At 40.1% G+C, this 15,875-nt stretch overlaps 2 protein-coding genes across 6 annotated transcripts in view; one reads left to right on the top strand and one right to left on the bottom strand.

Annotated features, from left to right (window-relative positions):
- DMD (dystrophin) overlaps positions 1–15,875 on the bottom strand; it is a 2,282,236-nt gene that overhangs the window by 1,408,201 nt on the left and 858,160 nt on the right. For all 5 annotated transcript variants that reach the window (XM_059679269.1, XM_059679268.1, XM_059679270.1 and 2 more), the window contains 2 exons: positions 14,202–14,357; positions 10,756–10,926 (listed from right to left, as the gene is read on the bottom strand). In XM_059679269.1, the coding sequence (XP_059535252.1) occupies positions 10,756–10,926; positions 14,202–14,357 (327 nt within the window). The remainder of the gene's footprint in view (positions 1–10,755; positions 10,927–14,201; positions 14,358–15,875) is intronic.
- Positions 5,032–5,364, top strand: LOC132224167 (sperm acrosome membrane-associated protein 4-like). Its single transcript, XM_059679275.1, has one exon. The coding sequence runs from the start codon at positions 5,077–5,079 to the stop codon at positions 5,362–5,364; it is 288 nt and encodes a 95-aa protein (XP_059535258.1). The 5' UTR covers positions 5,032–5,076.

Raw genomic sequence — 15,875 nt, 5'->3', positions numbered from 1 at the left:
AAATTCCTATTAAAATACTAACAGCACATTTCACAGATCTAGAACAAATACTCCAAAAATTTATATGGCACCAAAAAAGCCTCCAAATAGCTACAGCAATCTTGAGAAAGAAGAACAAAGTTGAAGTAATCACAATACTGGATATCAAACTATAGTACAAAGCAACTGTAATCAAAACAGCTTAGTACTGGCACAAGAACAGGCATAAAGATCAATGGACAGAACACAGAACATGGAAACTGACCCACATCATCCTATCTAATAAAAGAGAAACATGGTAATTAGCGTACGACCGCTACCCTTCCCATTGGCTAATCAGGGTGATATGCAAATTAACTGCCAGCCAAGATGGTGGCCGGCAGCCAGGCAGCTTGAAACTAACATGAGGCTTGCTTGCTTCAGTGACGGAGGAAACGAACGTTCCCCGCCTGCCGCTGAAGGCCTCTGAGCTGCAACTCTAAGCAACTATGTTACAAATATAGAAGCTAAACAAAACCCCAGAAACCTGCTTTCAGCGAGCCGGGATCTCAGAGATGGAGTTATACATTGTTTCAATTATAGAACCTAAACAAACCAGATACCTGCTTTCAGCAGCAGCAGAGGCCTCAGAGCTAAAGCTGGCCCAGAATTAAAAAAAGAAAAGAAAAAAAGGAGCAGTTGGGAGCTTCAGCCCTCAGCCCCTCACCCAGACTGCCCAGGCACCCCAGTGGGGACCCCCACCCTGAAGGGTGTGTGACCAGCTGCAAACAGCCATCATCCCCTCACCCAGGCTGGCCAGGCACCCAGTGGGGACCCCCACCCTGATCCAGGACACCCTTCAGGGCAAACAAGCCAGCCCCACCCATGCACCAGGCCTTTATCCTATATAGTAAAAGGGTAATATACCTCCCAGCACCGGGATCAGTGGAGCCAAGAGGCCTCCCAGCACCAGGATCAGCGGAGCCGAGAGGCCTCCCGGCACCAGGATCAGCATGACAGGGGGCAGCACCCAATCCCCCTGATCGCCCTGCGGCTCTCTGTGTGACAGGGGGCGGGGCCACAACCTCCCTATCTGCCCTGCTCTGTTCGTGACAGGGGAAGGCGCCCCAACCTCCTGATCAGCCCTGCTCTGTGCCTGATACAGGGGAGTTCCCCAACCCCCTGATCGCCCTGAGGCTCTGTGTGTGACAGGGTGCGGCGCCCCAACCCCCGCGCCCCCACGGGCCCTGCTCTGTGTGTGACAGGGTAGAGCCATAACCTCCCCATCGGCCCTGCCCTGAGTGTGACAGTGGCGGTGCCCCAACCCCGATTGGCCCTGCTCTGTGGGTGATAGAGGGCGGCGCCCCAACCCCCTGATCGGCCCTGCTCTGTGTGTGACAGGGGGCGGTGCCCCAACTCCCCTATCGGCCCTACTCTGTGAGTGACAGGGGGGAGCTCCTCAACCCCCAGATGGGCCCTTCTCTGTGGGTGATAGAGGGCGGCGCCCCAACCCCCTGATCGGCCCTGCTCTGTGTGTGACAGGGGGCGGTGCCCCAACTCCCCTATCGGCCCTACTCTGTGAGTGACAGGGGGGAGCTCCCCAACCCCCTGATCGACCCTGCTCTGTGCGTGACAGGGTAAGGAGCCCCAACCCCCCTGATGGGGCCTACTCTGTGCGTGACAGGGGGCAGCACCCCAACCCCCTGATTGGCCCTGCTCTGTGCGTGACGGGGTGGCGCCGCAACCTCTCCATCCACCCTGCCTTGAGTGTGACAGTGGGCGGTGCCCCAACCCCCCAATCGGCCCTATCCTGAGCTTGACTGAGGGTGGCATTGTAACCTCCCAATCCTCCCTGCTCTGTGAATTACAGGGGGCAGCGCCCCAACTCCCCAATCAGCCCTTTGGCCCTGCTCTGAGCCCGAACAGGGGCTGCACCTAGGGATTGGGCCTGCCCTCTGCCACCCGGGAGCAAGCCTAAGCCAGCAGGGCGTTATCTCCTGAGGGGTCCCAGACTGTGAGAGTGCACAGGCCAGGCTGTGGGACCCCCCCTTCCCCCCAAAGTGCACAAATTTTTGTGCACTGGGCCTCTAGTTACAATATATTAACATTTGACAAAGGAGGCAAGAACATACAGTGGAGTAAAGACAGTCTCTTCAATAAATGGTGTTGGGAAAATTGGACAAGTACACACAAACAAATGAAACTGAATCACCAACTTACACCATGAATAAACTCAAAATGGATAAAATACTTAAATGTAAGATGTGAAACCATTAAAATCCCAGAAAACACACACACACACACACACACACACACACTCACATAAGCAGAAACATCTCAGACATATCACATAGCAGAATTTTCAGCAGTACATCTCCTGGGGCAAGAGAAAGAAAGGCAAAAATAAAGACATGGAACTACATTAAACTAAAAGGCTTCTGAACATCAAAAGAAACCATCACTGCCCTGGTCTGTGTGATGCAGTGCGTTGGAGGATCATCCTGTGCACCAAAAGGTCACCTGTTCAATTCCAGGTTACGGCACTTGCCCAGGTTGGAGGCTCCATACCCAATAGGGGCATGGAAGAGGCAGCCAATCCATGTTTCTCTCTCATATCAATGTTTCTTTCTCTCCTTTCCCTTCTTCAATCTCTAAAATCAATTTAAAAACATTTAAAAAAGAAAATAAACAATCAGCAAAATGAAAGGGAACCCATTGTATGGGAGAACATATTTGCCAATGACACATCTGGAAAGGGGGTAATTTCCAAAATATATAAAGAACTCATGGCTTAGCAAAAAGGAAGACAAATAACCCAACTAAAAGAATGGGCACAAGACCTGAACAGGTACTTCTCCAAAGAGGACATACAGATGGCCAACAGACATGAAAAAATGCCCAAGTCACTAATCACCAGAGAGATGCAAATTAAAATGACAATGAGGTATCACCTCACACCTGCCAGAATGGCTACCATGAACAAATCAACAAACAAGTGTTGCTGAGGATGTGGAGAAAAGGGAACCCTAATACAGTCTTGGTGGGAATGCAGACTGGTGCAGCCACTAGTGAATACAGTATGGAATTTCCTCAAAAAATTAAATATGGAGCTGCCATTTGACCTAGTGATCCCACTTCTAGGAATATATCCTAAGAAGCCCAGAACACCAATCAGAAGGAATATGTGCACCCCTATATTCGTTTATAGCAGTGTTAATAGCTAAGATCTGGAAACAGATCAAGTGCCTGTCAGTAGATGAATGGATAAAAAAGCTGTGGCACATTTACACAGTGAAATACTATGCAGATAGAAAAAAAGATCTCTTACCCTTTGCAACAACATGAATGGAATGGACACTGAGTGAAATAAGTCAGAGAAAGAAAAATACCACATGATCTCATTTTTAAGTATAATCTAGTAACATAATAAATTGATGAACAAAATAGGTGCAGAGGTATGGAGGCATTGAACAGACTGACAGATCTCAGAAGGAAGTGGTGGAAGACAGGAAGTAATTAACCAAAGATCTTATATACATACTACAGGCCCAGCGCACGATTAAATCATGCACGTGTAGGGTCCCCTAGGCCTAACCTGCCATCAGGGCCATGTCCTCAGCCCCACAAAGCCTCACACACTCCACAGAAGCTGCCGGCAGCCCGCGATGCTCCAGAAGTCCTGCCCATCAAGGCCACCATGGGACCCATCAATGGACCTCCTGGTGAGTCTTTTATGATATAGACTAGAGGCCCGATGCATGAAATTCGTGCAAGAGTAGGCCTTCCTTCCCTCGGCTTCCGGCACCGGTTTCCCTCTGGCACCAGGACCCGGGCTTCCCTCACAGGCAGCCCCAGCTTCACCCGGAAGGATGCCTAGTCTAATTAGCATATTATGCTTTTATTGTTATAGATATACATAACCAATGGACAGAGACAATAGTGTGGTGAAGGCCTGGAGTAGCTCAGGGGCTGGAAGAAGGGGGGAGGGTACAGAGAGTGGGGGACATTTGTAATACTGTCAATAATAGTAAAATTGAAAAAAAAATAAAAAGTCCTGCCACCCTCTTGCCTCAACATCCCCCTTGTACAATGGGAACCACCAAGGTACCTACCCCATGAGGACAACATGTTAAGATACTTAAATTATCATCTAGACTCAGAGTTGAGTTTAAACCTGGGCTCTACCTGTTCCTACTGAGGGATGCTTGTTTCCCCCTCTGGAAAGAGACATAGATCATTTTCTGACGCCCACGGGGACTGTTTTGAGACTCAGCTGCTTCCTATAATTACCCCCATTTGTTAAGCACTAGCTGTGTGCCAGGCTCTGGCTGTGCCTGCTCCGTGTGCCTGTTTGCTCATCTGAGAAATGGAGCTAATAGATAGAAAGATTCCAACCAGAACACATGGTGGAGCTCCCTACACAGTGCCTGGTACCCTGTCCAATGCTAGAAGCCTGGGAGCTGTGGTGAGTCCTGCCCTTCTGAGTCCTGTCATCACAGTGGTTGCTATTTAACGCATCTAACACTGGTCTTGCACACAGCAGGTGCTCAATAAATGCCCTCTTTGGAATTAAATAAACCTGGGATCTAATCCTGGCTCTAAGGCCTTGGACACCTCACTTTCTCTTCCTGAGCCTTGGTTTGCCCATCTGAGAAACGGGCTCACCATGGGCCCTGGGCAGGAGCAGCACCAGGCACCCAGCAGAGCCTAAGACTGAGTGGCCAGGATGGCAAGTGTTGGGCTGAGCATTTGTATGTAGGCAGGGTGGCAATGACCTCACCAGCCTACCCTTCAAAGTGTGACACCCCTCCCCCACCCATGACCTCACGCCCAGAGTGGCCAGTGGAACCCTGAGGGGTCTGTGAGGTCACCCCATTCCACTTCACAAAGATTCTCTTGGGGCAGCAGCCACTGGCTGTCTCTGTCCCGGGGAAGCTTCAGAGACCCTGCGACTCGGGAGCCGTGGTCAGGAAGAAGCTCCTGAGAGGGACACGGAGCGCTGGGAACCAAGGACATTCCAAGTGCTGACCCCGGGAGGCCAGATCCAGGGACAAAAGTCTCGTGGGCGTGCGGAGTGTCATTCAGCAGTTCCGGGAGGCCCACCGCCACCAGGCCACCATGGTCCTCGGCTGCCTACTGCTCCTGGGGATGGCTCTGCACCTGGGCATAAGAGGCACCAAGGACTGCATCTTCTACCATCTGACCAAGTCCTTGACCTGCCCTGGCAACAACAAAGGCTGCGTGCTGTCCACTCTCTACGAGCACCCTGAAGAGCCCCTCACCTACCAGCTCATCTCCACCTGCCATTATGGTGAGCTGTGTAACAGGGCCCCTACCCCTGCAGACAGCCTGAAGGCTGGGGCCACCACAGGCTGGATGCTGCGTGTGCTGCTGCTGCTTCAGTGACTGTGGCCAGCGTGGAGGGAAAGGCCTGGGACTGGTCTAAGGACCCCACAGCTCCTTGTGGCCCTTGCCCCTCCGTCTCTCCCTTCCCCCATTAAATGGCCAGAGGCCTGAGACAAAAAATAAAATATTAATTTTTAAAGCTATACAGTACTTTTTCATGGGAATGATAATGTAACGGACTTTAAATATAAGTAGTAGTTTATCATGCTATTATAGCTAAGAGGAGTGATGAGTTAAACTGTGAAAGGTGATTGCTTAAAAAAAATACAGGGCATGGTTGGCTGAACTGCATGTAGATCTTTTAAGACTGCTTGTAACACATTATCTAGTGATTCTCCGACTATTAGAAACCACTGCCACCCCTCAGACTAATAAAATCAGAATCTCTGGGGGTGGGCCCCAAGCTCTGGTAGTCTTTTAAAGTTCCCTGAGAACCGCTGGCAAAACAGAATGACACATTCTGTCCCCAGATTTTATTGGGTGAGTGTCCTTGTATTTTAGAATTGGGGTGGCAGCAGAAGAATAACTAGGGAACTTATCACTGTTCTTCCTCATGTTAAATATTAGAAAAATCTATCCCTGAAAGAAATGTGAAAATCAAATTGGCTTGTTACCTAAGAGGCTAGACATCAGTTATCTTGTATTATTTAACACCCTGAATTAAATTCAACATTTCTACATGTTTCTGATTCTCTGAGGCAACTCTTCACATCACAAGATTAATGTTAATAACACCTAATTGTCAATTTATGAAAACTGGCAGATCTGAGATATCCAAAACTGATGGCTTTAAAGTATTGTAGGAAGAATATTATGTTTTGAGGAATTATATTTGATACTTTTAATTTTTAGATAATACTGTTGATATTACATGGATTTAATGTAGCTGAATTATTAACTGGCTTTAAATTTTTGATGACTAAAACTAAATTAGAAGTAAATGAAAAAGGTTTAATCATAAAACTGCATAGATTAAACTTTGTTGAAAATTGTATTTTCCAAACATAATGATAATTAGAAATATAAACTTCTAATTAATCACATAATATTTACTTTCCTACCATTATATATTTGTGCTCAATTCATGTCAAACAAGTGTGGCCAGTAGTATGATATTTAGAATTGATTTACTTATATCCAATGATTCTGGGTGATTGTAAGACATTAACTTATATCCAATGATTCAGGGTGATTGTAAGACATTAATAAGTAATATTTAAAATCTAAAAAGACACCAGTGGCAACTGACTATACACTATAGTAGGCGATAAATGTACACAGGATTTTCATTTTATTACTTTCATGTGGACGTACATAATCTGCTCTTTAATCATTGCCCATTTTATTCTCATTGTGGATGATAAATACCTTTTTGTTACTTTGAGTTAGACTATCTTAAAATTACTGGAAAATAAGGTTTATAACAATAATTATAGTAGAAAAAGAGCCATTGAAATCAGAGGTAGCAGATTTTCTATGTACTAGGATTTCAATTTTCTCATCTACAAAATAGGAGTATTTGATCCCATGATTGTTCATGTCTCTGCTTGTTCTAAAGCCTACCATAAATTTGAATAGCACATCATCATTTTCTCTTCTTTCAAGAAATGTTTTAATTTTGTCTCATAATTTGCAATTACTCTTATTGAACAGATATGTATTGAGCATGTACTACGTGCCAGATAAGTTGTTACATGCATGGGAAACATCAAAGAACAAAACAGATTTTCCCTGTCTTCTTGGCAAATGAAATTGTTAAGGACCACTTAGTAGTTCAAGAGAGTAGAAGTTATCAGGATAGCTCAAGGATCTTGTGCAGTGCTGGTGTGCAAACTCGCTAGGAGCTGGGAATCTCTCCTAGTTTTACCATTTCTTTCCTTTGTTGCTGTTTCTGTTCTATAGACATCAATCAGTGTTTCTCATCTCAACATGGAAAATTCCATGTAACAGAGATTTGTAAGGTATGAAGGGAGAAAATATGTCTGATCACTTATGGGGTAACAAATGCCACAGATACAGTTCTGTTGTGGCATCTCAGTTGTCCAGAACACACAGCTAGGAGTGGTTCCTTCTTTTAACAATCTTAATATGAATTTTCCCTTCTTTATCACTACTCTGATAGAGGCATGTCATTTGAATTTATAAATACAGTGAAAGGGCTACCAGGCTTTAGGAACTTTAAATTAGCATTAATAGTATAATTTTCAATTCCCACTGTTAAACTTTTTGTCATTTCTGTTATTATTCAAAAATATCTTCTTCTTGTTATTTGAATTTAAAATATTTTTCTTTCACCTTCTGAAATATTTGGACCTCCTTTTCAATTTATCCATTCCTCCTCTCCCCCTCTAACCACAATCTGGAAGCATGGTCATAAAGTAGGAGATGATAGAACAGTTTTCTTGCCTCTGGCTGTGCCTCCAGCTAACCAATCTGGCCACCATCCTAGCTATTTTCGGAAGTTCTTCCACTCTTTGCCTGTGATCAGTAAATGTCTGATCTGGGATTCCTAAGAGATTCTCAAGGTTATAGTCCTTAGCAAGTAGATGGTAACTGTAAACATCTGGAATCATGACAGTATCTTCTAGAAGAGCTATGTGCCCTAATATCTGTGGTTTTTAATATATAACTACAGAATTCTGAGTAGGAGGAAAACTTAGATGAGAAAGTCCACTTCTACAACAGCCCTGACCTAGCAGAAGGATCCTACAGATCCAAACTCCTCAGACTCATTTCTGAAGAAGATATGGCAAAAAGCCCATGGTCAGGCTCATGAGACTGTTCTGCATGGAGGAATGCTGATAGATAAATGGCAACAGAAATCTTTTTATTATGTTTATTATAACAATATTAATAAGAGTGCTGTCTCATTCACCATCCCTCCAATTTTTTCTTCTGATATAAATTCAAGAGAAGCTTGCAAATGACTAGTACATTAAAATACTTTAATGACTGTTTTGATAATGTGGACATTTTGAATCTCATCAGTATATTTCCTTCCATAACAGTTATGCAAAATGAATAAATTCTAGAGATCTGCTGTACAATATTATGCCTCTAGTTAACATGACTGTATTATACACTTAAAAATTTCACTGGGTAGATCTCATGTTAAGTGTTCTAACTATAAAAAAAATGTTTAGTTGTTGGTTTTGTTTGATAGGAAGCTTGGTGCCAAATTTTGAGACTTTATTCTTCCCTGCCTATTTACCAACCATGGGATACTGTGATCATATTTCTGTACAAAGTGTCTATTATTTTCCTACTGCAATTTTCCCTTTCTCTTTGACAGTTGAATCACATGTATCTCTTTGAGCCACATCAAATAATATTTTTCTTTTCTGGAGTTAGATCTATAATAAGTATAATTTAAATATAGTAAAAAAAAACTGAAAAGATTTCATTATAGTCAATATATTTGAAAGTAGGCTCTATTTACATAAACTAAAGATCAAATAAATATTTCATTAGTAATTTGATTTTATGTATAAAATATTTTATCTAGATATTTAAGTATTTTCAGATTTAAATAATATAATGTTCTTAGATCAACAAAACTGAGAGAAATTCAGCAGAAATAAATGAAACAGTTTAAAAAATAAATTGACTCTGTATTCAAATTTTCTCCAAATCAAAAATACTTGGAATGACTGTCAAATACCTTTAATGTATTGCATTTAAATAAATACTCAATTTATTTTTAAAGACATCTGACATCTATCCTTTGAAATGCAGATGACACTAACATTTTGAGTCCAGTTCTCCATCTACCAAGAGAGCATGTGAAATAAGAATGTAATAAGGAGACATAGGGGTTTCATGAATGAGAGTTTGATTATTTTCATGTTAAAAATTAGAATCATAAATATGACTGCTGTAGATCTGTAGGTCACATGTTTTTATTATATGATGATTGTGACTTTTGAAAAACTTCAGCACCTTACAAATGAGTTTATTAAAGATTGTGCAATTTAAATGCAAATGTGTATACTTTGCTTTGGCCACTAAGAGGTTTCAGAGTATATAATTAGGAGTTTAGTGTTTCAAAAGATCCATAAAGAACAATATGTTATTCTATAAATAAAATCAGACATGCCAGTTTTCTATGCTTTTTTCCTGATGGAGCTCAAAATAGTGTTGCTCCTTGGTTTTATAGAAAACACTTGCCACACTCAAAAAGCTGCCACATCTCCAGATTACTCAAGCCTCTAACATGACAAGGATAATATAGAAATCTTTGTCAAGTTCATTATATTATAATATTTGAATGATTTTAGGTTGGAGCTAATGCAAAAATATCTCTATAGGTACTTATGCAGTGACCTTAAGGGTAGTTCATATGTGGCATACTTTATGACTTCACCTCAGTTTTAAATTGTATTCAGATTTTTTCAAATTCCATTCATGTCCAGCTCTATTACTCTGTACCATTACATTAGCATTCCACATTGTATTTATAAAGCTATCCCATTTTTAGAGGCTTAATTGTGTCTCAGAAAGGACTGGATTAAGGGAAATGGTACTTTGCAAACCCAGGCATGTGATTTCAAGCAAATAAAAATCACTCATCATCCCGTGTAAGCCTCAGAAAATTCTTTTTCTTGATATATCATAAAGACCTAACCCCCAGCACGCAGTGGAGAAAGGTATATCCCATTTCCACTGATAACACTATGGTTTATTTTTTATAAATGTCCCGTGCTCTGGCAAAGTTTAAGGTGAAAACACATTATTAATATCAATTCTTTCCTTTATATCAACACACTTTCTTGTGTGAATCAACTAGGAATGAATCAACTGGAAAAAAAATAAAGTTATGAGGACCATGATCTTAAATTTAGGGAGTGATAATGTCTGATTGGCTTTTGGAGAAACAGCAAGAATTTCCCAGTTGAGGATTAAAGAAAACACTGTGCCTTTTGGTGATGAAAATGATAGGAGCTGCACAGACACCGAGCTTTTCTTTTTTATTGTGACATAAGTCATGTGCTGATCTTGCTTGACCTGCCCATCTCAGCTGTCTGCGTCTATGTATCCTTGCCCTCTTCATGGCTGTCAGGTCCATCTGTGCAATCTGTCTCAGTCAAACTAGGCAACATACAATCTCTTCTTTGGACCCACTTTGTGATTAAAAATGTATGTATTTTTAAATGATTTATTCATAACCTACCTAATTCTAAATAAGCTTCAGGTAGATTTTTGCTGAAGCTTCCCATTGGTTCTATCATCATCTTGAAATATACAGAGTTAAACTACTGATGAAATTTTGAGAAAAGGGAAAATGAAGCAAGAGAATACTTATAATTCTATTAGTGTTGCATGCTAAAAGTTCCTTATAAAATTATCTAACGGTGTGTTTTTGTGCACGTTACAAATAACCTTCAGTGATACCTTTCCCCAGGCAACTTCCGAATCCAAATTACTAGGCATTCCTTCAACTGCTGATCTCTTTGTCAATTCCATATCTGTAGCTGCCAGCCATTCTGTCAGGACATTCATTTCCTTCCGCATCTTTCGGGACAATTTCAAGCATTTCTCCAACTGTTGCTTTCTTTCTGTTACCTGAAAAGAATGATAATAAAATGTAATTAAGTTTACATTTTCACTTCAGGTTTCATTATAGCCACTTAATTGGAACTTTCATATTTTTGTCATTTTAAAATAACCTTTTTCTTATTTTTTTTAAAAATAACATTTTAGAAAAACCATATATATGTTCTGAACATTAGTAGTGAAGAAACATAATTTAGGAAAGATGAGGCCCTTTCTCCAAAACGTAGTGTTCTGTATCAGGAAAGAAGAAAAGCCAAGATTATTTTTTAATGTAAATAATGTATGGCCATTTTTAGAAAATACGTAGGATTATGTAAGTCAAATTGAAGATATGACACATGTCTCTTAGAAAACCTTCAATCATTGGTCACAGAGATGCACCAGGAGGTTTATAATCCTCTATATGCAAATGAAGCTTGCTCTTGCAGATAAGAAATCAAAATAAAGAAAGAATACTAAGTCTTTCAAGAGGCAAAAATATTTGTATAATGCTTACAATGGCCAATGTTATTGTCATTGCATCAGTAAAGAGTAGTACTTTTGCATAAAAACACCACAAAAATAATTCACTTCCTCTTTAAACATGCTTTTGTCACCAAATGGAGGCAAAAACAATAATTCCAACGAAAATTTTCACTCTCACTAATAGAGAAAATCATAATATGATCTGGTGTTCCAGTTCTGTGTTGAAAAGAGAGACCGTCAAAATCAAATTGTTTCACATTCTCACAAGAAGAATAGACAAATGTGTATTTTTCCAGCAGCTCTGCAGATGTGCCTACATTGTATAAATGTGTCGGTTAGTTGGTTGGTTTCATAAAAAGCCCAGATTCTCTTCCTGGTGTGTGTGTATTCTACAAGTGAAAATAAGTTTCAAGAATTTAAAGTGCTAAAATCAAAATAAACACCCTGAAACCTTGATATGACTTCCAAATACTCAACAAAATTTGCTAGTTTCTTTAACAGAGGTGTATATAAATTTGAAAAATGTTTCGTTACTGAGGCTACAAAGTCAACATTTTTTTTTTACAGATTTTTCCTTCTGTTTTTTCCTTCGGGGAAGTAAAAGCATCTGCCCTTTCAACTGCAAGGATTTTATTCATGTGTGGGAGAAAAAAATATACCTTATGGTGTATTCCTATGCATAGTTATTTTTGTATGCACTATTGGTAGAAAAGAACTCTAGATTCAATATTTCAAAGAAATTCTATCTTCCCAGAGCTAATGCATTATAGATTTTTATTTATTCTATTGTGTTTATATCCAGCTAAACAGGATTTAATAAAATAGGAAACACTGCCATCTTAAGGAAAGTTGAGTTTTACATGTTGTGTATGTCTGTGTGGAGCAGGAATACATTTAAAAGAGCGCCACTTGCAGTAGAATGTTTCAACAGTCACTCTTTTATGAACACCTAAGAATGTACAGAGGCTTTGAAATTTGACGCTAAGAATATTGCTATTTATGTGTATTTCCGTAAAAATCAAAGCAAAGCACAGAGACGCCAATCAAGGAAATATCATTATATCTGGGTTGCTAGGTGTACTATCTCTCAATGAAATTAAATATAGTTAGATATAAGAAACTTTTCCATTTTTATTAATTTAACAGTTAAGCTAAGTCGGTGATAGTAAACAAACTAACCTGTTTTGTAAGAAAGGTGCTGTGGACTGAATTGTAAGTCCCCAAAATGAATATTGAAGCCCAAATCTCCAAAGTGACTGTATCTGGATAAAGGGTCTTTAGGAAGTAATTAGGATAAATAAAATAATAGGGTGGGACCCTAATCTGATAGGATTGTGGCCTTATGACAAGGAAAAAAAAGAGCGCTCTTCTCTTTCTCTCTCTCCTCCCCTTACCAGGCCCCCATGTGAGAACACAATGAGTAGGCTGCTATATTCATGCTAGGAAAAGAGAGAGTCCTCACTAGTCTTGATCTTGAATTTGCAGCCTCCAGAACTGTGACAAAAATATTTTCGTTGCTTAAGTCACCTCGCTTGTGGCATTTTGTTATTACACCCTGAGGTGACTAATATAAAAAAGTAACACATATTGACCCTTGCAAGTACAACCATATAAAATAGAAGGGTTTGTCTCTTTTCATATAAAAAGAATAATATATTCAGATAACCTTTGTTTCTTCTGATTTTATTCAACAAAACCACTGTTGTTGAAGGAGCTCGGAAGATTTAAATGCAGATGATTTTTCTTTAGAAGGAATACTATAGCATTTTATAAGATGACATTTCTAAATATTCCCTTTATCACTCATACTTCTAAGTCTTTATTTCAAAAATAAATTTCTGCCCTACATTTTTGCTGTATTCTGCCATACTAATAAAGCTAAGTATGATTTGTTAGTAATGTTTCATTTTGCTTTAATGATATTACTAAGTGCGTCACTTGAATTTTTTAGCTGAGCATCAAAAAATATTTTAGTTAGCTTAGCAATGTAAAATAACAGCATAGCAAAGGTCAGGTCAGTCCTTCATGTTTTTTATGAACACTTTTTATGAACTATCATTATTTTGAACCATCAAAGCTCTGAATTTGAGGGAAGTGAGAGAACTGTTCTAGACATTGCACAGTTTTGGAAAGAGAAGCTGAAGAGATGCAAACATCTTTAACATTGAAATGGACTTGGTCATTAGACTCTGATCAGGACAAAAATATGAAAATATTCACAGAGCCATAGGACTTAACTGGCTCTCTATGCTATCTTATTAGTCAAATGCGGTGGATTATGCAATGCTTGACAGACAAGGAAACAAATTCTGTGGAATAAACCAGCTCTATTTCACCTAACGTGATCTATGAAGAAAATGTCAACTCTATTGTACCTCAACATAAGTAGGTACATTCATTTTTTTTTTTGTTTTGCTGTTGTTGTTGTTTGTCCTTTTTTAAGGAGGTACATTTGTTTATAAAATTTACCAGCCTTTGAATCAGCACATGTATATTTATACAGTGAAAAAGGGGCAAGTATAGAGCAAAGAAACCCTTTTAGAACAATCTGATGGACCAATAACAATCTGATGGAACAATAACAAGCTTTAAATATTTTTATTGTAGACTGGAAGACTTTCATTGATTAATTATTGTTTCTTAAGAATTGCACATGGGAATATATCTCTATGTATATATGCATGAATGTATATATGTATCTATCTATTGAAAGGCATTAAGACTTTCTAAAATATTTATTGTACATAATTACTGCCTCTTGCTTCATGATTTATAAGAAAAGTGGAAGAAGCCAGTACTTATGGTTTCAGTGCACATACCTTTGCTCCAAGCTCATTATAATGCAATTTCAAAGCTGTTATTCTTTCATCAAGCTCTTTAGGGTTTTCTGTCTGTTTCTTCTGTACAATCTGACGTCCAGTTTTTATCACCATCTCCACTTCAGATTTCACTTCACTCAGACTTTTATACAAGTTCTAAGTTAAAACAAAAAACAAGACATAAGAAGAAGCAACAGTGTCTCACTCATACTGTTATTAATAAAAAGAAACAAGGGCAGAGATCACCTTAATTGCTATTTCATGTTTATAGTTTTAAGGGGGCAAAGTTTTGTATCTGTGATCAATATCTAGCTTTTGCATTTTCTGTTTATTTCAAGTTCCTATTTGTAATAATATATACACATACAGACATGTATAGTTTAGTTATTCTTACTAAAGTAAGAGTGCATCACATATATATTTAGTTCTTTAATACAAATTTGTAAAGCTAATTTCTATATGTTATTGATTTATATACTTTTATTTTATTTTTCATTTAAGTATGGTGGGTATACAATATTTTTAATGTTATAGTTATACTAGTGGCCTGGTGCACGAAATTCGTGCGGGGGGAGGGGTATCCCTCAGCCCAGCCTGCACCCTCTCCAATCTGAGACCCCTTGGGGGATGTCCGACTGCCGGTTTAGGCCCGATCCATAGGATCGGGCCTAAACCTGCAGTCGGACATCCCTCACAATCTCGGACAGCTGGCTCCTAACTGCTCACCTGCCTGCCTGCCTGATTGCCCCTAACCACTCTGCCTGCCAGCCTGCTTGCCCCCAACTGCCCCCCCACCAGCCTTCTCACCCCCAACTGACCCCCCTTGCTGCTTGCCTGCTCACCCCCAACTTCCCTCCCATCCTGGCCTGATCGCCCCTAGTCCCATTCCTGGGTAACTGGGGAAACCCAGGATGCCAAGCCTTCCTGCCCGCTCTCCCACTCTCTGGCCAGGCTTAGCTTGGCCCCAGTGACCCAGGAAGCCAAGCCTTCCCAGCCAGCTCCATGGCTCTGGCAGGCGCCTCCATCTTTGTCACGTCAATTTGCATATTCCCTCCTTATTGGCTGTGGGTGCAGCCATCTTTATTGTGAAGTGACAGTTAATTTGCATATTACTTTTATTAGATAGGATAATTCCAGTTGTGAGTTTGGAAAAATTCATTTACTCATTCACAAGATATTTTTGGAGTGCTTACGACGTTCCATATAATATTCAAGTGACTAGAGCAGGGGTGGGCAAACTTTTTGACTCGAGGGCCACAATGGGTTCTTAAACTGGGCCGGAGGGCCGGAACAAAAGCATGGATGGAGTGTTTGTGTGAACTAATATAAATTCAAAGTAAACATCATTACATAAAAGGGTGCGGTCTTTTTTTTTTTTAGTTTTATTCATTTCAAATGGGCCGGATGCGGCCCGCAGGCCGTAGTTTGCCCATGGCTGGACTAGAGAATCAGTCATAGTCAAGACAGACACGTTCACTACTGCTCTCATGGTGCTTATATTTTAGTGGTGATAAAACATCTAAATTTCCAAATCATGCTTTTGGTATATTAAATCACAGAGAAGGAAGAAAGAAAATTTCCCATATGTTAGATTATACAAATATATTTTAATGGGGCTGATCAATTAAATATAGACAGGTATAAATATGTTATTTAAAACTCACATGTACATCA

Source organism: Myotis daubentonii, chromosome X (genome assembly GCF_963259705.1).
Source record: "Myotis daubentonii chromosome X, mMyoDau2.1, whole genome shotgun sequence".
Classification (NCBI taxonomy): Eukaryota; Metazoa; Chordata; class Mammalia; order Chiroptera; family Vespertilionidae; genus Myotis; species Myotis daubentonii.
This window is presented reverse-complemented; position numbering and strand designations above follow the sequence as displayed.

Coding starts and splice junctions, on each gene's coding strand:
- LOC132224167 (XM_059679275.1), top strand. CDS start 5,077: ATGGTCCTCGGCTGCCTACTGCTCCTGGGGATGGCTCTGCACCTGGGC.